The sequence below is a fragment of the Ailuropoda melanoleuca genome, chromosome 1 (assembly GCF_002007445.2).
Source record: "Ailuropoda melanoleuca isolate Jingjing chromosome 1, ASM200744v2, whole genome shotgun sequence".
Classification (NCBI taxonomy): Eukaryota; Metazoa; Chordata; class Mammalia; order Carnivora; family Ursidae; genus Ailuropoda; species Ailuropoda melanoleuca.
Window position 1 is genome coordinate 69,649,121 of NC_048218.1, and position 24,609 is coordinate 69,673,729.

Sequence of the window (24,609 nt, forward strand, 5' to 3'; positions counted from 1 at the left end):
GACTGGGAGCTCCTCAGATAGGTTTGTGGGATTGGATTGTGCATGTGACTTATGGTCATGTCTCTTAAGAGACATTTGGGGGTGGGTGATGGCTGCTTTATATTACTTCTAGCCAGGATAGTATTGGGTCTTATCAAGCTCTCTATGTCCCAGCATAGCAATGGCAGGAAGCAGCGGAGAAAGTCTTGATCAATCAAGGATGACACAGAAGCAAATAGAGAGCCACCATGTCTAAAAGGGCCACAAGGAAGGAATGAGAATGGTGAATTTTGTAGATGACACCAGAACCATATGGACTCCTTCCTTCCAACACTCTGAGGCATTCTATACACATCCTCGAAGTTAGACACAACCAAGGAGAAAATAGTAGATCTTGAGCTCATACCATTTCGATTACCCTCATGTAGTAAGACTACAAAGTGGAAATTATGAGTATTGCTATAGGAAATAAAAGTTGGATGTCTTAAACACTTGATTTGTGGACTGATTTATTCCAATTACATAAAAATATATACACATATATGTACATACCAATTTGTGTATGGATAGTAAAATAGCCGGATATGCCACAGTGCATTAGCTATGGCATTCTGTAGCAGTGAGATTACAAGATATTTATATCGTCTTTTTTGCCTAGCTAACTATACTTTTCCTTATTTCAGCTCAAATTTCACTTCCTTAGGGGAATTTTCCTGTCCCCTATCTACTGCCTCAGAGTGTGTCTTGATCTTCTGGTATATACTCTTCTATGTCTGTGTTTTAGTCCTTTTCTGTACTTATATGAAATTATAATTATACATACACTTGTGTGATTTCTTGGTGAATGTATATCCTCCACTAGTCTGTGAGCTTCATGAGTGTAAAGGCCTAGTCTGTTTTCTCACCGTTGTATTCTCAGTAACTTGCATAGGCACTCGATAAAGACTTATTAAATGAATGGCTGAATACATTTCTGCATTGTTTGAATATTTTTACAATGACTGTAAAATTTCATTATTAAAAGAAAACAAAAGTCATCCTATTTAGAAAAAAAATATAAACAGACCTTCTGTTTAGTCTGATTCCTAATATCTTTGAGGGTCATACTTACCATCAAGAATATGTTGGTAATTATATCCTCTCTCTCCTGAAAAATCCACATACACCCTCCCTTCACTCCCAACACACAACTTTGCATATATTTTCCATGTATTTTTTACTTGACCAGAGAACACTTGGTCTAGGTTAATCAGTATGGTCAGTGGGTGAGAATTCCTTGGATATTGGCCTAAGCCTGGATGAGGGGCTACAAGGGAGGCAGTGGACAGGCAGGCAACAAGGTTGCCTTGCAGCAAGGCTAGGTTCCTCCTGGGTTCTCTGGAGTTTGGGGATGAGAGACTCACCAGGCTGCACTCCTCAGGCCAGGTGGGAGGCAGCAAAGATGATTCAGGGCAGCTTCTACTCAGGCATCATGAGTAAGTACTGAGAACAAATGGGTCTGGGGGACTCTCCCCTCAGCAATCACTTCTCTGGGCTTCATGGAAGCCCTCAGCTGCAGAGGTCTAGGAGGTATCTCATTCTGGTTTCTGTTGGTAGGAACAATGCTCCTATCTATGCTGGGACTGAATTATCTCTGTGGGAAACTGGGCCAAATGCATTTACTCAGGTCACCACCTTGGTCACCTGTCCATGTACATCCTTGGAGTGAGCAAAAGAGTCAGGTGCCTGAATGCAAAGAATGAGAGGCTCTGGAATATGGGAAGGGGGTCAGGAGACAGCACCTTCCCTCACTCTTGACAGAACAGGGAGGATCACACCATCTCTGCATCCCTCACATTCCACACGCTAGTCTGCCTCAGCCTCACAGCTCTTCCCTATGCCCAGAGTTGAATCTCATTGTTCAGAAGGATTCAGTCTAAAAACGTATTAAATATCTTAGCATGTTTATTAACACTGCTTCCCTAGAAAAATGATACAATTGTAAAACTTAATTGGACTAAGGCACTTGAAATGATGCCTCCCTCTTAGGTTGGAAAAATTTTTGTGACAGATTTTTCCTCATATTGATTCCTTGTTAATTTTTCAGTGAAAATAATTTCATTGCCTTTTTTCTGGTGGTGAAAATGATTGCATGCTGATGCTTATTTTTAAAGACTGAAATAGTGCTGGAAAATATGAGGAAGTAAGTAAAAATCTCATGTTCACTCTCTGCCTCTATTGTTGACCTCCTGCCCACTCTCTATCCCCAATCCCTGCACACCCACACCCCCATTTTGGTGGATAGACATGGTTGCTAGGGAAATGGAAGATAGTACTGCCTGTGGGATTGAAGGTGGAGGGAGGGGCCTGGGGCCTGAAGATCAGGCCAGCCCAGAGAAAGGTACCAGTGAGTCTGAAGACATTTGAAAACTGTTACCCAGAGTCAGGAAAAGCAAGCACTGTGACCAGCATCCTGAATGATTAATATCTTTTAATAACATTTTATAATTCCTTTCACAAAGTTCTTGCACAATGTGGCAAAGGCTGTTAGTGCTCTCCAATATCCATGCTGTCTGCGTTCTCCTGGGCACCCAGCTAGACGACAATGATCAGTGTCCCTTATGAATGAGTGTGGCCATGAGACTGAGTTTAGTCCAGTGAATTGCAAGAGTGATGTACATCATTTCCAGATTTTCCCTCATAAAACTCCATGCCTGATCTGTGCTTTTTTTTTTCTTATCTACCAGTTGAATGGAGAGAACTCTGAGAGAACTCTGAGTACCTAGTGGAGAGTGGAGTATAATAACATGGAATGAGCATGGGGCCCTGAATGGCCATGTGCAGCAGAACTTCTCTGCTGACCTGGAACATTAACCTGAGACTCTTTTGTAAGTGGGAAATAATTTTTTAAAAAGTCATACTATTTTTGAGTCTTTTGTTACAACAGTCTTAGCTTTTTATGCTACTACAACATCAATAGATTTCTTTCCTCCCCCCCTTTTTTTGGACTTCAGATGATGAGGATTATAACCGTATTCCTTTCTTCATTTCATACCATCTGCATTGGTCTAATCAAAACTTTCCCTCTTCTCTTTATTCATTTATTTACTACTTTGTTTCTTCTCATCTCTATTCCTCACTTCTATCCTCCTCCACAGAGGCTACTGTTCTAATATATTTGATGTATATATTTTTGTTTGAGTTCTTTTTAAACTTATGATATTCTGTATACATGAATTTGTGTGTATTTTTATTTTGGGGGGCAATACTTGATATACACCATACATTTATTAGTAAATATCCCTCTAAAATCAGCAACAATATTTCAAAAAAAAATCATCACACTACTTGGTCAAGCAGAACTAGCAACTTTCATTTCTAAAAAAGTACAAATCTGGGGTGCCTGGGTGGCTCAGTCGTTAAGTGTCTGCCTTCGGCTCAGGGCGTGATCCTGGCGTTCTGGGATCGAGCCCCATGTCAGGCTCTTCTGCTGGGAGCCTGCTTCTTCCTCTCCCACTCCCCCTGCTTGTGTTCCCTCTCTCGCTGGCTGTCTCTCTCTCTGTTGAATGAATAAATAAAATCTTTAAAAAAAATAAAAAAAAATTTAAAAAAGTACAAATCTGTTATAAATTTCAATCAGTATACACATATATAATACAACATACTAGTTATGTTAAATGCTACATGCCAATGTCAATCCAATGGAATGGAAAAGAATTACACATCTAAGCTTTAAGAACCATTTTTTCCTCTTTATATTAGCATTTTCTCAAATACATACATGGGAAAAATGAGGTAACTGTAAAATGTGCAAGGAACAACCCCCCCCACCTCCAAATCACATCACAGAACACAGATGCTGGGCCCATCCAGAGCTGGGGGCTGGGGGATGGTGCCCACTGTCCGATCAAGGCCAGGAGTTGGTAAATAAATGAGTACACAATGACAAGCCCCCACCACAGGAAATCATCGGTAACATGAAGGCATCTATAGCAAGGTCGGCAAATCACAAACGTCCTAAATAATTATTTTTTAAATCTTTTTTTGGATGACTTTAAAAAAATATTGTGGTTCCCTCCCCTTCCCACCCCCATAGCTGCTCCTTGGAATCATTGCTGCAGCCGAGGCACAATCCCTGAGCCTGTTTCCACCTGCCCCAGGAACTTTAAGGATTCTGAAAACCTTTTGTTGGGGGTGGGAAAAAGTCGGGGGTTGGAGAGGGTGCTTCTCTGTGCAAAACACGTGGGGTTTCAACACTGCTATAAATACAGAAACGTCACCTGGAGTTATATACAGTAAGACTTTGGGTTCGCCACGGGGCGAGATGGCAGGCTGATGGGGCCCCACGTCACGCTGAGGGGAGGCAGGGAGCCAGGGCCGCTTTGGGGAGAACGAGGGTGGTTGGAGCACCCCTGAGGCTGCAGGCGCCAAGGGCTGTCTGCTAGGATGCGCCGACCCCACCCACGGTTCATTCTGGACAGCAACCCCAGCCGGGGGTTTGACAGGGACCAAGGAGGGAGAAGGTGGGAGCCCAGCCAGACCCTAGGGTGGGCTTCCACCAGACCCCCTCAGGCTGGGAGGGGGCCCCACGCCCTCCCGGGTCTCTGTTGTTCCTATTATCTCTGGACCCTTACTAACAATTGGCTTGTCCCAGCTTTTTAATTGCCGGCCAAATAGGTGTAAATATATTTGTAATTGTATTTTAATTAGCAATTATCTGACTAATAATAAGTTTGAACATCATGCATTCTAAGCAGTTTGGTTTCCCTCTTCTCTGAGTATACTTTCTATATATTTTGCAAATTTAGGGTGGTGTGTTCCTGTCCTTTGGATTTGCAGGACTACTTTATGTACGCCAGATATTAATTCTTTGTTAGTTTAGCATATTGCAAATATAGTTTTTCTATCTGTTATCGATTAACTTTGTTCCTGGTGTCCTTTATTGAATAGAAATTCTCGTTTTTTATGTAATCAAATTTATTAATCTTTTTTGCCTTATGGTATGTAGTTCTGAGGTTTTGCTTAAGCCATTGTTATTCAATTGTAGGCCACAAAGATATTCTCTATTATGTTCTATCAACTTCATAATTTTAACTTTCATATTTAGGTCTTTCATCCTCTGGTGTCCAGATTTATATTTGGTGCTAGGCTGGAGTCCAGTTTTATTTTCCCCCAAATAGTAAACCAGTCTTCCTGATGCCATGTACTAAACTGTGCATCCTTTCTCCAACGATTTGTGGTGCCAATTTTACAGTATATTAGGTTTCTGTATTATATCTGTCTTTAGGTCTTTCCATTTATCTATGTATCTCTTCCATATTGTTTTTATTACTAAGATATGGCAGGGACAGCTAATACTCACCAAATGATCTTTGTACTTCCTTAACTTTCCCAGCCTGCCTTGCATTTGAATTGGGGCCACATGACTAGACCTGGATGGATACTATAAGCAAAAGTAATGTGAATGACTTCTGGGCCAAAGTAGTTTAAACACCTGTAAAAAAGACCATGTAAGATGAAGGAGCAGCAAGATGGACAAAGCCTTGGATCAGTGAGTGCAGTGTGGAAGACTGCAGAGCTACCCAAACCTGATTAAATTTTATGTAAACAAGAAATAAACCTGTGTTTATTTCACTGAGATTCTGGGGTTCATTTGTTAATGCAGCACACCTATTGTTACCCTGACTAATACATATGGTTTTGTAGTATATGGTTTTGTAGTATATCCTATTATCTGGTAGAATAAGTATCTCCTCTTTATCCTTATTTCTCAAAATGGACATAACATCTTTGAAGTTTAATACTTCCATGTAAGTGTTAGAATTTGTCAATTAAGCTTTCATAGGTTTTTTTTTGAATGCTAAGCCAATTTTGCTTTCCGATATTGATTGTGACATATTTTACTACATTGCTGAATTCTACTTGCTGGTATTTTGTTCTAAATTTCCACATATGTTTATAAGTGAGACACCTATAATTTTCCTTTTTCAAACTGACTTTTTCTGGTTTTGATATACAGGTTAGTACTAGTCTTGTAAAATGCATTGGATAGTAACACTTCTTTCTATTCTCTGGAAGAGTTTGTATAAAATTTGAATTATCTATTCCATCTGGGCTTTTTTTTGTGGGGTAGAGGGACTTTTAAACTACTTATTTATTTCCTCAGTGGTTATAGGACACCTTGGGTTTTTCTTTTTGAGTAAGTTTTGATAAGTTCTATTTTTCAAGGAATGCATCAATTTCATCCATGTTTTCAAATTTATTATCATAAAGTTAGTCATAGTATTATCTTTCAAATATCTGCTTATGCATTATTATTGCTTATTTATACTTTTTTCTTGATTAGTTTCACCAAAGGTTTGCCTTTTTTATTACCATACAAAGGAACAATCTTTGTCTCTGTTAATACTGCCTAATGTATTTTTGCTTTCTATTTTATCTATCTTTTGCTCTTGTCTTTTTCACTCTTCTGTTTTTAGGCTAATTCTCTTAGTCTTTTTCTAACTTAATTTGGATACTTAGCTTATTGATGTTTAGTCTTTTTTTTTGTCTAACATAAGATTTTAAAATAACAACAGCTCTTTTGAGAGACGATTAATATACAAAACAATTCACTAATATGTATGATTCAACATTTTTTGGTGTTTTCACAGGGTTGTGTAACCGTCACCATGATAAATTTTAAAATGTTTTTATCATCTTCCCAAAAAACCCTGTACCTGTTAGCTGTCACTCTATATTTCTCCTCCACTGCCCCTCCAGCCCTCATCAACCGCAATTCTACTTTCTGTCTCTATAGATTTGCCTATGCTAAACATATCATAGAACATAAAAATTTAAGAACATAAATTTCCCTTGATATATTGTTTTTACTGAATTCCACAAATCTGATCTCTGGTATTTTAATTATTATTCAGTTCTCAGTATTTAAACATTTCCATTATGTTTCCTTTTCCAACTCATGAATTATTTAGAAGCATGTTTTAAAATTTCCAAACACATGGGTTTTTAAAATGTTATCTTGTTGTTATTGATTTCTATCCTAATTGCATTTGGTCAGATAAGATGGTCTTTATGATACAGATTCTTAGAAATTTGTTGAGACTTGCTTTATGGCCAAGTACATGATTAATTATTATAAATGTTCTATGTAGCTTAAAAAGAAAGTGTATTCTCCTATTATTGGTGCAGGATTCTGTATGTCCATTAAATCAGCTTGTTGATTGCATTGTTCACTATTCTATATCTTTACAATTTTTTTCTCCTTGTCCTTTGAGAACTTTAGAGAAGTATGTTGAATTTTCTCATGTGATTGTTGGTTTGTTCATTTCTTTTTATAGTTCTGTAAGATTTTTCTTTATATATTTTGAGGTTACTTTATTAAATGCCCATACATTTAGAATTATTATTTTTTTTGGTGAAATGAACCTTTTACCATCATTCAAAAACTTTTCTCTTTTTTTTTTAAAGATTTTTTTTTAATTTATTCGACAGAGATAGAGACAGCCAGCGAGAGAGGGAACACAAGCAGGGGGAGTGGGAGAGGAAGAAGCAGGCTCATAGCGGAGGAGCCTGATGTGGGGCTTGATCCCGCAACGCCGGGATCACGCCCTGAGCCGAAGGCAGACGCCCAACCGCCGTGCCACCCAGGCGCCTCCAAAAACTTTTATCTTGAAATAATAATAGATTTACAGGGAGTTGTAAAGATAGTACAGAGAGGTCTTCCATACCTTTCACACAGTTTCTCTCAATGGTTATACCTTACATAACTATAGTGTGAAAACAAAATTAGGAAACTGACATTAGTACAATGTGTGTGCGTAGTTTTACACTGTTTTATCACACTATTGCAATCAAGATACAGAATTATTCCATCACCACAAAGATTTCCTTTGTACTACCTCTTTCTAGTCACACACACTCTTCACTCCACCAGACCTTAATGCCTAGCAACCACTAACCTATTCCCCATCTCTATAATTTTTTCATTTCAAGAATGTTATATAAATGGAACCATATGGTATGTGACCTTTTGAGATTGGCTTTTTATTTCCCCACTCAGTACAATGTCCTTGAGATTCATTCAAGTTGTTGTGTGTATCAATAGTTCATTCCTTTTTATTGCCAAATAGTATTTCATGATATAGATGTACAGTTTATTTAACCATTCACCTATTTTTATCTTTAATAATGCTTTTTGTCTTAAAATCTATTTTGTCTCGTAATAATTTGGCTATGCCAACTTCCTTTTGGTTAGTACTTGTATATTTTTGTATCCTTTTACTTTATGAGTTTCTGTATACTTATTCTTTAGCATGTGGCTGGATTTAAAAAATCTGACAGTATCTTTTAACTACTGACTTTAGCTCGTTTTCACTTATTATGATTACTAATACATGTGAATTATTGTGCTTTCTATTTGTCTTGCTTTTTTGAGAGTCCATTTTTCTCATTTCTTACCTTCTTTTGGATTTTTTTGTTAGTGCATTTTTTTCTTTACTGCCTTAGACATTATATACTCTATTATTTTAGTGATCCCTTCTGAAATTTTATCATTCATATCTAACTTAAGTCTAGAGCTAATCAGTATATAATAGGTGACTTCCCCAATTGTAATTAATATGGACTGATATAAACTTATGTTCTTAGGCACCCTCAAAATCTATAATTATCTCTTTGTTCTGATATTGCAGTATCACCATCAGACCTAAAGTGTTTTCATATTTCAAAGTGTGAGGCTCAATAAGAAACATGAGACATATTGTTATTTATTTTCTTATAAGGAGGATGTAGTGGGAATTATTTTTTAAAGGCCTAGGAGGGCTCAGAATTTTCCAGATCATCTATTTTGGTTACCAGTGTTCCCAGTTTCACTGAGGAAATGTAGTAAAGTGGTGAATTCAACTGATAATTACATTTAAGTAATAGACCAATTTCTAAACTCATTCTTCAAGTTGTTTTGGTCTGACAGTTTTAAGTGGAAGGAGATTCCTGTAATAGAATTCTGTAATGGCTCTATTTTGTCTTTTACATTGAATCAGATATTCCATAATGTAGTCTACTCATTGTTTTCACTGGAAGTTGCTCAGCATCCTTAGAAATAAATATCTGATCCCAACTAATTCTTTCTATGAAGTCATTCTATAGGAACACCTACCTTGTCATGTAAGAACCTATTGTAAGAGGGAAAGCACTCAGTTAATTGTAGGCTATTAGTTTTCAACCCCAGATGTGGAAGGAAGTCTCATTTGTACTATCCCCATCTCAATCCACATATCCCATGTTTTCTTGAGACTCTGTTTTTTACTACCCTATTTCTGGCTTACTTTTAGTCTGTAGCCACTTGCTTAAGCACACAAAAGGAATATAAGGAAAGATACTGTGATATATCTTACAAGTAGTAGAAAAATTGAATAACCTGACCTGATAAAAGGTGGAAACAAGTGCAGCTCTAGGGATTCCAAAAGCAGCAGTTTGTATCATTTCATCCTTGTGCTCTACCACTAAAATAACAATGTATTCTCAGTCCTTGAATTTGTCAGTTCATATTATTAAAGAAAAAGAACATGATCACTTCATGATCCAATTGTTTACCCAGACCAATTAATTAGAGCAAGGAAGACAGGACTATTCAGCGCCAACATGGTTGTGAGGATTGTCCCACTTCACGCATGCCCTGGACACACAATGTAAAAAGCAAAAAACTACAGTACAGAATGTCTAATGAATGTTTCACCAGTCACATTTAGGAATAATAGAACAGTATATAGCTGGTGCTTAATTCCTGGTACCCATAATTATTTTGTGACTATATGTTATTAGAAGTTAAATCTTTTCAAATAGCTACTCTTCAGACTCAGCCACACCTGGACTGTGCTGTTGATCCCTCACACGGAATGTGATTTAAGATGCAAAACCTCAGACTTCAGGAAATGAAATATTTGCCTATTGTGTGATTCTTAGCTCATTCATAAGGCCAGATTTACATGTCTCTGTGCAGGAATAGGTTTCATCTGAAGTGGATGGAAGTTTCCACTGTTAATCAGAGCAAAGGAAGCTGGGTGGATTACCCTAATAGCTGGGATCGAGCCAAGAGATGCTGATCCATCCATCTTCAGTGTATGAGCTCAGACACCACCTCTGCTTCACCAAGAAGAAGACATGACTGTTCCAGGATTGACATCTTTTCAGATTCTCCCTACTAAGGGTTCAAACAATCTTGGGTCTAGCCTCACCTAGGGTCACCTTGTTAGTACAGCAATGATATTCTTTATTAAATGGCCATGTGTTTGATGTCATATGAATTACACTGGTCGTAGTAAAACCAAGGAAGATCAACCAAGTAAAACCTGGAGTCCTCCATCATCTCTCTCCTAAAAGGAGAAAAAAAGCCAGTGATTTCTTCAGAAAATCCTTGAAAATTCGGATTTTGCTTGAAGGCCCAAGATTTATTGTTGGTGACAAATACAGTCAGTTGTTTTCCTTGAAGGTTCACACGTTCATTTTTTTTTTAAGATTTATTTATTTATCTGAGAGAGAGACAGAGAGATAACAGGGGCAGGAGAAGAGGGAGAGGGAGAGAGAGAATCTCAAGCAGACTCCTTGCTGAGTGCAGAGCCCCATGTGGGCCTTGATCCCACAACCCTGAGATCATCACCTGAGCTGAAATCAAGAGTCAGATGCCAGGTGCCCCTCACACATTCATTTTTAAGAAAATGTCTGCCCCACATCCAAGTCTGAAAAAAACAGAGATTTTCTGCTAGTCATTCTTTCAAGTAAAAATGGTGCTCCATATAAAAAAGCAGCTCATTCAGGGCATAACTCAAATGAGCATGCAAATATATTTTTTGAGACAACCATTGTTTCAAGCTACACAGCAGAAGTGCTTTGTGCACACTTCCCATTTTATCACACAGAATATTAGAAAAAGCATGCTCTCAAGAATGGAGATTTAATAAAATTAATACTTTCATTATAAATAAGTGCTCTTTTCCAACATTTTATTTTTTATTTTTTTAAAGATTTTTTTTTATTTATTTGAGAGAGAGAAAGAGAGAGAGCACAAGCAGCGGGAGCAGCAGGTAGAGGGAGAAGCAGGCTCCCCACTGAGCAGGGAGCCCAATGCAGGACTCGATCCCAGGACCCCAGGATCACAACCCGAGCCGAAGGCAGACGCTCACCCGACTGAGCCACCCAGGTGCCCCTTCATAGCATTTTAAAATGAAGCGAGATTTATAAATTTTTTTGCCTGTGTGGCTGTAAAAAAAAGTCAATCACTACCAGTACAGTTTGGCTATGCTAAAGCTCTGGCAATTTTACCCACCATTGATGTTGCAGCATTAATGTAAATGTCAACCTAGTGAAAAATAACAAGTACCATGTTCAATTGTTTTGGAAATAATTTTGACCTTACTGTTCCAGGCATCTGCAATGGTTTGTGGATACACTGAGAACCGCTGATGTACAATATGATTGATTCTGTGTAAAAAATACACAGAGATTACAGGAACATCTGAAAGAATTTACCTTTCAGTTGCAGGAGCCTTTTTAGACTGCTGCCGCAGACTCTTATATATGGTGAATGTCTTTTCATGTCAATAAGATAGAAGTACATCACAGATTTTAATAGTTGCATAATATTTTATTGTGTGGACATAGCACCTATTGTTTAGCCAGTTCCATAGCAATAGACATTTAAGTTGCTTTTAATTTTTCTCCCTTCGAAACAGTGCTGAAATGAACATCCCTTGTGTATTTCTCTGTGTGAAATTATTTATTTCCTTAGGAAAAAAATCCTACAAGTGGAATGCTTTTCTGAAAGTAGGTACATCTTTATAGCTTCTTTTTCCTTTTTCTGTTTGATTTCAAGTTTTTATTTATATTCTAGTTAGTTAACATATATGGTAAAATTGGTTTCAGGTGTAGGATTTAGTGATTCCTCACTTACATGTAACACCCAGTGCTCAACACAACAAATGTCCTCCTTAATACCTGTCACCTGTTTAGCCCATCCCCTGCCACCTTCCTCCATCAACCTTCAGTTTGTTATTAAGAGTCTGTTTTCTGGTTTGCCTCTCTTTTTTCTCCCTATATTCATCTGTTTTGTTTCTTAACTTCCACATATGAGTGAAATCATATGGTATTTGTCTTTCTCTGACTGACTTATTTTGCTTTGCATAATACGCTCTAGCTCCATCCACATTGTTGCAAATGGCAAGATTTCGTTCTTTTTGATGGCTGAGTAATATTCCACTATATATATATACCACTTCTTTATCCATTCATCAGTTGATGGACATTTGGGCTCTTTCCATAGTTATTCTATTGTAGATAATGCTGCTACAAACATCAGGGTGCATGTGACCCTTCAAATCAGTATTTTTGTATTCTTTGGGTAAGTACTTAGTAGAGGAATTGCTGGGTCATAGGGTAGTTTTATTTTTAGCTTTGTGAAGAACCTCCATACTGTTTTCCAGAGTGGCTGCTCCGGGTTGCATTCCCACCAACAGTGTAAGAGGGATTCCCTTTCTCCTCATCCTCGCCAACATCTGTTGTTTCTTGTGTTGTTAATTTTAACCATTCTGACAGGTGTGAGGTTTTTGATTTGTATTTCCCTCATGATAAATGACGTTGAACATCTTTTCATGTATCTGTTGGCCATCCGGATGTCTTCTTTGACAAAATGTCTATTCATATCTTCTGTCCATTTCTTAACTGGATTATTTATTTTGGAGGTGTTAAGTTTGATAGGAGCTTTACTAACCCTTTATCAGATATGAAATTTGCAAATATCTTCTCCCATTCTGTAGGTTGTCTTTTAGTTTTGTTGATTGTTTCCTTCCCTGTGCAGAAGCTTTTTATCTTGACGAAGTCCCAGTAATTCATTTTTGCTTTTGTTTCCCTTGGCTCCCGAGATGTGTCTAGTAAGAAGTTGCTGTGGCCAAGGTCAGAGAGGTTGCTGCCTGTGTTCTCCTCTCTAACATCTTTATAGCTTCTTATGCAGATTACCAAATTGCTGTCCAGATAAATTGTACCAATATATAATACCCATCTGTTCCTTTTCTATGTGACCCCCTCCCAGTAGTCCCCATCTCTATCCTTGTCTCATGTTACCATACACTTGCATAAAAATAAGTGTTCAGTGAGAGGTGTCAGGAAAGCAGGCTGGGTTTGAAAAATCTCTGGGACCCTCCCCATTTTCTACTTTCATCGTTTCAGTGGGTCAGGGAGGAGAACAAAGAAGATGCATCTGCTCTTAAATGAATTTAAGGGTGGGGATGGGGTTCCCATAAAGGCCTCACCACTCCCCTTCTTCTAAGAGAAGACAGACCTAGATCTCTAACCCTAGGGAAAAAAACCACTCTTTGCACTGAATCATTCTTTCTGTCACAATGCTTTGTCTCATCATTAGAAATGATAACTCATTTTGGCATTTCGTGGTCACCAGAACTGCCCAAGAAAGGGGGCTTTCTTTGTCAGGACCTGCACCAGATCATACAATTCTCCGTCTTTGTTAATCTACAGTCAAGTCAGGCAGCAGATCTTGGTTTTTTTTTTTTTTTTTTTTTTTGGTAAGCATCTGTTGTTTCCACCTTTCCTTAACAATTGTTATAGTCACCACCTTATTTCACCCTTTACCGTCTGTTTTGGTTTATCATAACTTCCTAATAACACTTCTCATTTCCAGTATTTTTTAAAAAGATGTTATTTATTTATGAGAGGGAGAGAGAGAGCATGAGCAGGGGAGGGGGTGGAGGGATGGGGTGAGGGAGGAGAGGGGACTGGATCCCAGGACCCTGGGATCATGACCTGAGCCAAAGGCAGACGCTTAACTGACTGAGCCACCCAGGTGCCCCTCATTTTCAGTCTTGATGCCTAACCCCATCCCAGCTCCAATCCATTTTGCACATGGCCACCAGATTATTTTTCCTTTTGTCACAAATGTCCAGTAACTCCCAGGATATGATAGGGTATTTCAATCTCAGCTGGGGAGTCGGGATCTCCTCCTAAATTTCCTCACCCTTGATTTCCACCTTTTTGTCTCATCACTTCTCTTCCCACAGCTTCCATTTCAGGCAAATTGGTTACTTTCTTATCACAGGAACAGATTTCCCACCTCATGACTATCTTCAAACCATTTTCCCCACCTGAAACCTCTGTGTTTTCTCATGCTGTCCCTTCAGAGCCCAGCTTAAAGCTTTCTATAGCAACTTCTTCGTTTAACCAGATAGCATTTATTTGACAATGAACATATGCCCAGGTGCTATTAGTAATCCTTTTGTATTTATGTACCTTATCTCACCAGCTAGATTTAAAAACATGAGAATGCTTTTTTTTGTCAGTCAAAACATACAACTTTATTGATGATACACAAATGAAGTCTTTGGTGGATAAATTCAAGTCAAAACAAATGACAGAAGTGTAGACTATTTATGATGGACAGGTACACTTCAATTCACATAGAGGAACCAGTAAAAATATTTCCATTCGAGCAGCACGATTAAAGTCACAAATGTGTTTTCAGTACAAGAGGACTATTTATTTGGTATTCATAAAATGGTTCAGCTTAAAGCTGGAGACTGTCACAGATAACATCATTCTGGATGATACATTATTCAAAACTGGCAGCTGAAAGGATCCCCTTACTACATGAACAAGTGGAAAAGCAGTAACTTTCAATTTTCATTGCTTCCAGACTGGAAAATCAAGAAATTTCTTCAAGTCTTCTGAGAGCACATAGCCGATCAGAATTTGTCCACTAGTTTTATAACTTTCACTTTCACCAAGAGGTCATGGTGATCGGCTAAGGCTCGAATTTTCTTAACGCACACTCCAGATGTAGTGCATAAGTAAAAAAGGGAACCTTTATTGAATTCTCTGTAGTTGAATACTTCTGCTCTGAGATTGTCATAGATGATCTCAAACAGAGTAAGGGCATTAATAAGAATTTCTGATTCCACGTAAGAATTATAAAGGGAACTAAAGGATGATGGCACTTGGGTGCTGAGCAGTTTTTTTAACATATCTGGATTTTCAGCAAAATTCGAAAGTATTTTCAAAATCTCAACTTTGATTTTTCCACCTCCCTGAGATAACAAACGGAAAAAGTTTGCAATGGAGTTGACAAGCAGGTGCTGGTAGTCATTAGTAATAGTCATGTTTGTTAAAAATTTTAGTCCAACTACCTGTACTGCTGAGTTCAAGTTAGAGGCCATGATATCATCCATCACTTTATTCATGTATACCTGAAGTCGGCCCTGATTTTCATAGTTCTCACTCAGGTTATTCATGGCCATTAAGGCTTTTTCCTTAATGTGGGGATCGGTTTTGTTGATCATGTTTGCAATAATTGGGAGGCCTCCCAACTTGCGAATTGTGTCTTGGTTGCATGAATAATTGGCATTGTTGCTCAGAGTGAGCAAAGCTACCTGTTGGATGAAAGGATCATCCGATTTCTGAAGCAAAGCAAGGACTTTCCTGAGGTCTCGGACACCGAGAATCTCATCTATTTCATAAGGAAAGGGGCGCTTCTGCATGGGAACAGGTCTCCTCCCTCTCCCTCTCTGCTGGGTTTCAGGCTCAGAGTCTGACTCCGACTCCGTGTCAGTCCACCCGGACTCCCCTTCTTCAGAATCAGGGACCTCTGCCAGGAAAGCCTGGCCCCCATTCGCCGAGGCTGCAGCAGCTGCTGCAGCCCCATCCCCGGGGCGGAAGCCCAGCCCCAATTCATCTACTTCCACCTTGTTTTTCTTGCCCTTGCCCTTGCCCCCAGTCCGAGACCTGGTTCCCTTGGCTCCGCCTTTGGGTACAGCTCCAGTCGCTGACCCGGTCTTAGGTATAGCGCCGGTATGAGCCCCAGGGGTCGCTTTCTTGGAGGGAGCTGCTGCTCTGGGGGATCCTGAAGTCCCAGGAGCTTCTGCAGCCCCAGTAGGCACTGTTGCCCCAGAAGGCACTGGCGCGGCAGGCGGCGTTGCGGGTACAGGAGCCTCCGCAACCTCTGTAGGAGCTGCCGCCTCGGTAGGTGCTGGTGCCCTGGGAAGCACCGCTGGCGCCCCTGGAGCCTCTGCTGTGCCAGGAGCCTCTGGCAATTTGGGAGCCCTTGCCACTGTGGGGACCTCTGCAGCCACCGAAGCCTCTGCCTCCCCGGGGGGTGGTGCCACTGAGGAAGCTGTTGTGGCCCCAACTGCTGGTTCAGCCTCAGGCCCAACCCCCGCCCCTTCGGCCTCCTGGACCTGATTTCCTGCCCCACTCTGAGCCTCAGCACTGGATACAGCGGGGGCCACTGCCTCAGCTCCAGCTGCGTCCAGAGCAGAGGCTTCATCCTGGGCCCTGTCCTCTGCCCGAGTACGGACTGGGGTTGGAGGACTGAATCCCGGCCCAAGGTCAATTGTGAATCCCGCCCTTAGTCCGGCTCTAGCCCTGGCTCCAGTCCCAGCCACAGCCCTGGTCTTGGGCTTGGCCATTCTCTTCTTTGTCTGGTTTCTTCCCCTGGCATATTTGTAGACACAGTACCAGGCACTAGCCCCAATCACTATCCCGGCGGCGACGCAGCCAGCATCTCGAACTCGGCTCATGGTGCGGCTGGAGTAATTCTCTGATCCAGGACGTGTAGCTGGCTTGCCTAAACGGGATGTGTGCACGTCTGGGCGAGGCACTTCCACTCAGGCTCACAGGTTTCCCCCAGGCTGCAAGCGGAGCAGGACCTGGGAGAAAAGACAGAAACGAAACTTAAGGCTCCGGCTCACTTTATGGGAACCAGGCCTACGGAGAGGAGAGCTTGGAAACATAAGGCTTGGTGAGTGGGCGAGTACCCAGGCACAGGTGTCAAGGCCTGCGTTTGTGGATACAGGACCCAGGTTATAGAAGGTTTTCTACAGCTTCATCCCTAGCTGGCCCTACCCAATGCCAATACCCAATTTCCCAGCACCTACATGGGGGATGAGAGGCAGTATGGACCTTAGGAAAGCTGATGGAGAACAGGAAAAACAGTAGAGACCCCCCAGATGCTGCTCTGATCCCCCCACAGTCACCCCCAAGAGTTCCCAGATGGTGGTCATGCACATACCAACCTGCTGGGAGCAGGAGCAGTTTACTTTTTTCCACCAGGCTTGTACTTGTGCAGGGCCCCCAATTCAGACAGACCTAAAGAGAGAGCCCAGAAAGGGCTGTGTTGGGGGTCTGTGGTAGATGGATTCCATTTCCTTTCCTGATTTGAATCCTTACGGGCCAAGTTTTCCCCTCTCAGGGATCCTCTTTCCCTCCGTAACCCTTCCTCCTCAAACCATTAATCAAGAAGGCGGATGCCACACCCCTTTCTCTGCACCAAAAAGGACAGGCCCAAGGCAAGGATGTCTTGTGAAGAGGGAGAAGATGGGGGAAGAGTAGCCTCTGGTCCCAGACTCTGCTCTGGTTTCTGCCATACCCACACCGGGGGTTCCCAGACAGTTTCCACCCCCCACACTGACCTCCAAGAATTCGGGGCCGTTTCCTCTTCCTTCAGCTCAGTGAAAGCTTCATCCTAAGGACAGACTGAAGGGTAGAAATACAGACACCAGACATTGGAGACTGAGAGCCCGACGGATGGAATCCCAGTACATAAGTCCCCATAACTGCCTACTAGCATTCGCGTACCAGCATGACAACCTCTCAATTCCCTCTACTCTTCTCACCCCTCCCATCCCACACCAATCTCCCCCCCTGCTGCGCAGGCTCCCCAGGCGCTCAACCCCTCCTCCCTTTTGCCCCGCCCCGTCCGTCCGCCATTTCTCCGGGACACACAGCCACACCCCTTCTCCTGCACCGAAGTGGGAGGGGGCGGGGCGAGGGTGCAGCAAAAGCTGGATGGGACGCGGGATGAGGGATTACTGCCAAACAGTCTAGTGTCTTCCTCCCATGACCACCCGTCTTTCAGCCCCCAGGCCCCAGACCTAGCATAAGCCTGCAGAACAGGGGCCCCGATGTCTGACCTTTCGGTTTGAGGGTCGTGATTTTCCACTGTTTCTCCGTTCTGGGCTCCGCCTCCCACCCCCCCAACCCAAATCCCCTAATAACCGCCATGACTCCCCTCCGGCGTACCAGAACTCCTTTTCCAGGACTGAATAAACGGGGATGAAGGGCTGTGTGGGTTGGAGGTGTCTGGAAAGCAGTCTGGGAGTTAGCACAGCGGTTTAATACCAAATTCTCTCAGGGTCCCCCCCTCCTGTGAAGCCCAGACAGCGCCCAACCCGCCATCTCCCCTACAGAGGCTGGCACACCCATTTTCCAGCACCCCCAAAGGACAGGGGGCCGGCCGGGGAGGGAGAGAAACGTGGACGGGTGGTCGGAGGAGCTATCTGCAAAGTGAGGGTGAGAGTGAACGGGCCGGGCCGGCTTGTTTCCAAACTGCGTCCCCTCCGGTCACCCTTGCCCAACCGCCCCGCTGGCCTTGTATGCTCTGCCACGTTTATTTCTCTTCCCTCCTCCTCTCAAAACAGGACGGGATGTGGGGTGCGGGGCCTGAGTGTCAAAAACAAAACCAGAAAACACTGACGGCGAGAGAAGTGAGCAGATTCTCCGCAAGTATATCAGAGTCTTTTGGCTCCCCCCTCCCCCTCTCCCTGCCGCCCACCAAAATGAGCTGCGACTGAGCGCGGGGATCTGGAAAGCCGGCCAGGGGCGGGTGAGGCAGAGGCACCCGCGGCCTCAGACTCCCGCTTCTCTGAGCTACCCCTTTCAGGAGTGCCAGGCTATGCCCACCCTCACACCCACCTGCCCGGATCTGGGGGGAATTTTCTCCTCCTCCTCCTCGCCTGGGTTAAACGCACGGCAGTGCGCAGCGCAAGAGAGTTGGTACCCAGAGGAGGACGGAGGACGGCAGTCAGGGCTTTAAGTACCTTTGCCCACGTCAGCTCCTGGTCACGTGAGGGCTGCATCGCCAGTAAGCGTGGGTCCCCAATTTCCACTCCCACCGAGAGCATGAGCCCCCTCCTTTAGCCCCACTACCACCTCACCCCACCACATCGGGTCCTGTCACTCATTTTTTTTTTTTGTCTTTGTAGTCCCAGAGGCCAGAAGTAGCCCCTTCTCCCTGTGTTAGATTTGCCTTTTTCGAGATACCGGGGATGGGATGCATCTTCTTGGAGGGCTATTGGCAAGTTTTATTTTTGTGTGTGTGTTGGGGAATTGTTTCATTCTTTCCTGAGCAACTGGACACTCTCTCCTCGCTCCACCTTCAATCCCCCATCCCCTAGTGCCCACCGTTTCCCTTGCAGTTTGGCCTGCGTTCCAGTATAGGTAAGAGGCAGAGTGTCAGAAAGGAGGCAAGGAGTGGGAATGGGGACTGTATTTTTGTATCACTTCTCTGATTTGTTTTTAAAGCGATCACCATCCTTTATTTTTACAGTAAGAAAATACCAGTGTGGGAAGCAGCAACAAAAAAAAGCTGCATGATTTATAGAGAAGATTTCCCACTGATATTGGAAGGCACCATTAATTTTGGTTAATTTTTACCACACAGAAAATGAATTCTATTGGCCCCATAGGAAATAGTTTTCAAAACATGCTAAGGTATTTGAACGTCTAAAAATGGAATTTTCCTCAACAAGATAAGCATGTTTTCATGTGATCTGTAAATTGATCCATGGAGAGATGTTCAGTTGTCCAATCTTATTTATTTTGGGCAAATAATATCCTACTTTTTCTCCTTCTGGGGCAGCTTTTAAGTTGGATAAATAAATGATCCTGTCTTGTTCTGTTAGAGAAAAACATTTATTTAATGTTCCCAAACCATTGCTGACTGCTGTGTGAACCTCCTGTAATTTGATGGCTGTAACCATGACAGTTTTGAACACCTGTCCCTGGATTAGGTTCCAGTTTCGTGATTCAGCCCTGGGCAAAAGGAAGAGCTGTTAGGAGGAGGAAAGGACAAAAGTGAGGGATGCAGAGGTGGCCAAATTCCCCCGTTTTGTCAAGGGTGGGGTAGATGCTGACCCTCTCCCTCCTCCCAGATTCCAGAGCCTGTTATTCCCTGCATTCAACCACTTGACTCTGTCGCTCCCTCTAAAAGCACACAAGGACAGGTGAGCAAGATAGTAAACGCCACCTTTACTCAGGGGACCAACTTGAGTAACTGTCTTTGGCTTCTTCTCTTTCTTCTTCCCTTCCCCAAATTCTCACAGATGTAACTCAGGGATACATAGAAGGGACTGCTGTTGCCACAGAGCCCTGCAGGTGTGGGTTTCCACAATGAAAGAGTGATTGCTGGCGGGGGAAGCACCCAGGTCGGCCCGCTCTGCCCTCATTCCTCATTCATGGCGCCTGAGTTAACCTTGCTCAACGCTGTCTGCTGCTGCTACCACCTGGCCTGGGCGGTGCAGCCAGCTGGGCCTCTTACCTCTGGCCTCCTTGCCACGGGGCACCCAGGGAGAACCTAGCCTTGCTGCAGGGTCGCTGCCTGCAGCCCACACCCGCTCTGCTGCCCCCTAAGCCAAATGTATGCCAGGGGCCCAGGGAGTCTCCCCACTGTCCATACTGATGAACCTAGAGTAGGCTTTCTCAACCCGCCGCCTCTGTGCAGTACCTGAGCCTGTACACAAGGTTTTGCTTGTGAGTGGATGTGTGGTTAAGTGCATTTTTGGGGGGAGGGGGATAGAGGTCAATGACCTCATCAGTTTCTGAAAGGGTCTGTGACTGCTCCCCTAAATATTAAGAACTGATACAATGGCCTAGAGAGTGCTACATATAATAATCCAGATTAGGAAACTCTTGGTTTTTTCTTTTCTGGTGAAAAAAAGTAACATATATTAGTGGTTAAAATATTCAGAATAATAAAGAAATATATAAAGTATACAGAGAAAGAGCTCTGAGTGCGATATCTTTTCCACTCTCAGCCACTGCTAAAAATTCCCATTGTCCTTTTTATGCACATATTAGTAGGTGCATTTGTGGTTATTAATCAAGTTCCAGATTAAGCAACAGTAAACACATAATAAGCATTTGGAATTTGTATTGTAATTGTAGTAAGTCTGCAAATTAATTTGAAAAACACTAACATCTTAAAATTGAGACTTCCCCTCCAGGAATATGGTATGTCTCCATTTTGTTCAGATCTATTTTTGTGTTTGTTAATCAAATTCCGTAAGTTTCTTCAGCTAAATAATTCCTATTACTTGTTAGGTTTTTCCTAGGTATTTAGTAGCCTTTGTTGCTGAAATACTCTTCTTTCTCCAATTACAATTTCTGATAGGGAATTTTCTGCTTAAGGAATGTGTTCTACTATTATGTATTTATTTTATGTCTGCCAATTTTTGTGATCTATCTTATTAATTACAATAGTTTTCAGGTGATACTTTGGTTTTTCCAGGTATTTATACATGATCATCTGCAAACGATGATTTTTTTCATTTCTTCCTTTCCAGTATTTATACCTTTTTTCTTTTCTTTTCTGCATGTGCTACACTGGTCAGAACCTCAGGAACTATGTTGAGTAATGGTGGTGGCTGACAGCCTCCTGATCTTATTCTTGAAGAAAATGGGCAGGCCTCTTTTGTTTCATCATTTAGTGTAAATTTTGCTGTTTCTGACATATTGTTTCCTTTTTCCTTTTTTTTAAAAAACATGTATGAAGAAATGTTTTAATGAGTGGGGAGAGGTCTTAAAAATTTTTCAGGTTGACAATTTTGCCATAAAACTGAATTACTAAAGCCTCATAGAACATTTGAAAAATACAAAAAAAATAGAGACACAAATCAATATTCCCCATAACACTTCCATGTAGAGATTTTTTGATGTTTTGATGTCTTCATATCCAACCTTTTTCTCCATGCATTAAATATTTAATTGCATCGAGTTCCAATTTTACAGATGGTTTCTGATTATGAAAATACTTGCTTATTGTAAAAATGCAGAAAAAGATACATTAGTAAAGACAAATTACTTACGGCCTTACTACCTGAAGTGTCCCCAACAAGGTTCTCAATGGCAATACCCAAAAAGTGATACTGGCTAGGGACAGAAGGACATAACTAGAAAGCCTGGAAATAGGATACATTGTCAATAAGGAGTTGTGTTTACCAGGGTTATTCTCTCCTTTTTTCAAGGTTATTTTCACTTACGTTTACTAGTACTGAAACAACAACAACAACAACAAAACAATGCAAAGAAATAATGTCAGTGAGTGGAGCCAAGTCATAAGTTCTGTGGTCTTGGTAGCCCACAAGGAATGAGGAATCTGCCAGGTCAGAAGATCTTCTGATAACATGAAAAAATGTTCAAAATCATTAGCCATCAGGGAAATTCAAATCAAAACCACACTGAAATACCACCCTATGCAGTTAGAATGGCAAAAATTGACAAGGCAAGAAACAATTGCTGGAGAGGATGTGGAGAAAGGGGATCCCTCCTACATTGTTGGTGGGAATGCAAGTTGGTACAGCCACTCTGGAAAACAGTGTGGAGGTCCCTTAAAAAGTTAAAAATTGAGCTACCCTATGACCTATGACCCAGCCATTGCACTACTGGATATTAACCCCAAAGAGACAGACGTAGTGAAGAGAAAGGCCATATGCACCCCAATGTTCATAGCAGCATTGTCCACGATAGCTAAATCGTGAAAGGAGCTGAGATGCCCTTCAACAGATGACTGGATTAAGAAGCTGTGGTCGGTATATGCAATGGAATATTACTCAGCTACCAAAAAGAACGAATTCTCAACATTTGCTGCAACATGGACGGCACTGGAGGAGATAATGCTAAGTGAAATAAGTCAAGCAGAGAAAGACAATTATCATATGATTTCTCTCATCTATGGAACATAAGAACTAGGANCTACCAAAAAGAACGAATTCTCAACATTTGCTGCAACATGGACGGCACTGGAGGAGATAATGCTAAGTGAAATAAGTCAAGCAGAGAAAGACAATTATATGGTTTCACTCATCTATGGAACACAAGAAGCAGGAAGATCGGTAGGAGAAGAAAGGGATAAAGAAAGGGGGGTTAATCAGAAGGGGGAATGAAGCATGAGAGACTATGGACTCTGAGAAACAAACTGTGGGCTTCAGAGGGGAGGGGGCTGGGGGAATGGGATAGGCTGGTGATGGGTAGTAAGGAGGGCACGTATTGCATGATGCATTGGGTGTTATACGCAACTAATGAATCATGGAACTTTACATCAAAAACCAGGGATGTACTGTATGGTGACTAACATAATATAATAAAAAATATTATTATATAAAAAAAGAAGATCTTCTGATATATTCTTTATCAGGAGAAGGATATTTTGTTTTATATCTGATTTAATATAACCAAGTATGATTTGTTAAATTATGTATAATTCTTTACTGCATAAACTAAGTTTCCTCCTATTCCTATTTTACTAACAGTTTTAAATATTCAGGAATGGCTAAGTTTATCAAATACTTTGATTGAAAGGTTTCCTTTCTCTTTTGGTTTGCTGTTGCAATGAATGATTTAGATAGACTGGGTTCCCTGCCACTCTAGTCTCCATATACTCTATTCTCAACACATCCCTCAAGTTCAAACTCTGCCCTCCCCCCCACACTTCCCCTGATGTTTAGAGTAAATGCAAATGTCCTTACTATAACTTACAAGACCCTACTCTCTTCAACCTTATTCTCTCTCTGCTTCATCTTCTATTATTCTCTCTCTAGCTCAAGCCATACTGGTTTCCTTGATGTTCTTGGAATATACTGGGCTTGTTTCTTCACAGAGCCTTTTCATTTCCTTGTTCTCCTGCCTAGGATATTCTTATCCAAAATATCACCGTACTTAGATTCCTCATTGAATTCAAGTCTTTACTCAAAGTTTACCTTCCTAGTGATTCCTTCTCGGGTCACACTATCTAAATGTTCAACCCAACTCAACTTTTCGTGTCTTCCTTTCTTGCCTTTATTTTTTTTTTCTTTTTAGTAGGTATCACTAGCAATGTGCTATATATTTTGTTTATTTATCTTGTTTGTTGTTTGTCTCTCTGACTACAATGTAAGGGCCATGAGATTAGAGATCGAGGTCTCTTTTATTCACTGCTGTAACCACAGCATCAAGAACACTGCATGGCATGTAGTAGGTGCTCAGTAAATGTGTTGAATAAATGAATGAATGGCTTTCCAACACTGAACAACTCTCTTGCATTCCAGAAATAAAGCTTATTTGGTTCTACCATATTAGTATATTTGTAAACCCTCAGATAACTGATTCGCTAAATCAGGATCTTGTCATGTGACAAGTTGTAGAAGAAGTTAAGATTGATTTGAGTGGCATGTGCAAAACTTATTATGCAGTAAGTATGATTGTTTATGATACATGTCATTTTTTAAGTGAATCTTTTTTTCCTTTAATGAACACAGTTCTATCATTTTTTCTGATAATAAAAAGGATGCATAGAGTTTAAAATAAGAAACAGAATAAGGCTAACAAGAAAATAATAAAATTCATTTTTTCTTTCTGCTCCCTTTCCTGATACCCCTTCCCCCATCCCCATTTCCAGGTATTTTCGGGACTACAGAGGGGAACCTTAAGGATTCCAAAGAAACTACGTGGAGGGAGCAGAGAAAAGGATGGGACCTTTCCTCCAGAGAAGCAATACACTCGGCCAGGGCCACAGGAGAAGATGCTGTCCCTTCCAGTGATCAGAAAGACAACACATTTGTTGGC

At 41.5% G+C, this 24,609-nt stretch overlaps 2 protein-coding genes across 19 annotated transcripts in view; both read right to left on the minus strand.

Annotated features, from left to right (window-relative positions):
* The window catches only part of DLG1 (discs large MAGUK scaffold protein 1), a 1,062,265-nt gene that overhangs the window by 856,937 nt on the left and 180,719 nt on the right, over window positions 1-24,609 (minus strand). The gene's annotated exons all lie outside the window — the stretch shown is intronic.
* Window positions 14,272-18,784, minus strand: ARMCX2 (armadillo repeat containing X-linked 2). 12 transcript variants are annotated; one of them, XM_011237474.3, is made up of 5 exons: window positions 18,706-18,784; window positions 18,034-18,093; window positions 17,424-17,487; window positions 17,028-17,100; window positions 14,272-16,661 (listed from the first exon to the last, which is right to left on the minus strand). In XM_011237474.3, the coding sequence occupies exon 5, from the start codon at window positions 16,530-16,532 to the stop codon at window positions 14,703-14,705; it is 1,830 nt and encodes a 609-aa protein (XP_011235776.1). In that variant the 5' UTR covers window positions 16,533-16,661; window positions 17,028-17,100; window positions 17,424-17,487; window positions 18,034-18,093; window positions 18,706-18,784; the 3' UTR covers window positions 14,272-14,702. The 12 variants fall into 12 exon arrangements, with proteins under 12 accessions (XP_011235776.1, XP_034516381.1, XP_034516371.1 ...); XM_034660490.1 differs by having other exon boundaries at window positions 18,034-18,105; XM_034660480.1 differs by having other exon boundaries at window positions 17,925-18,453.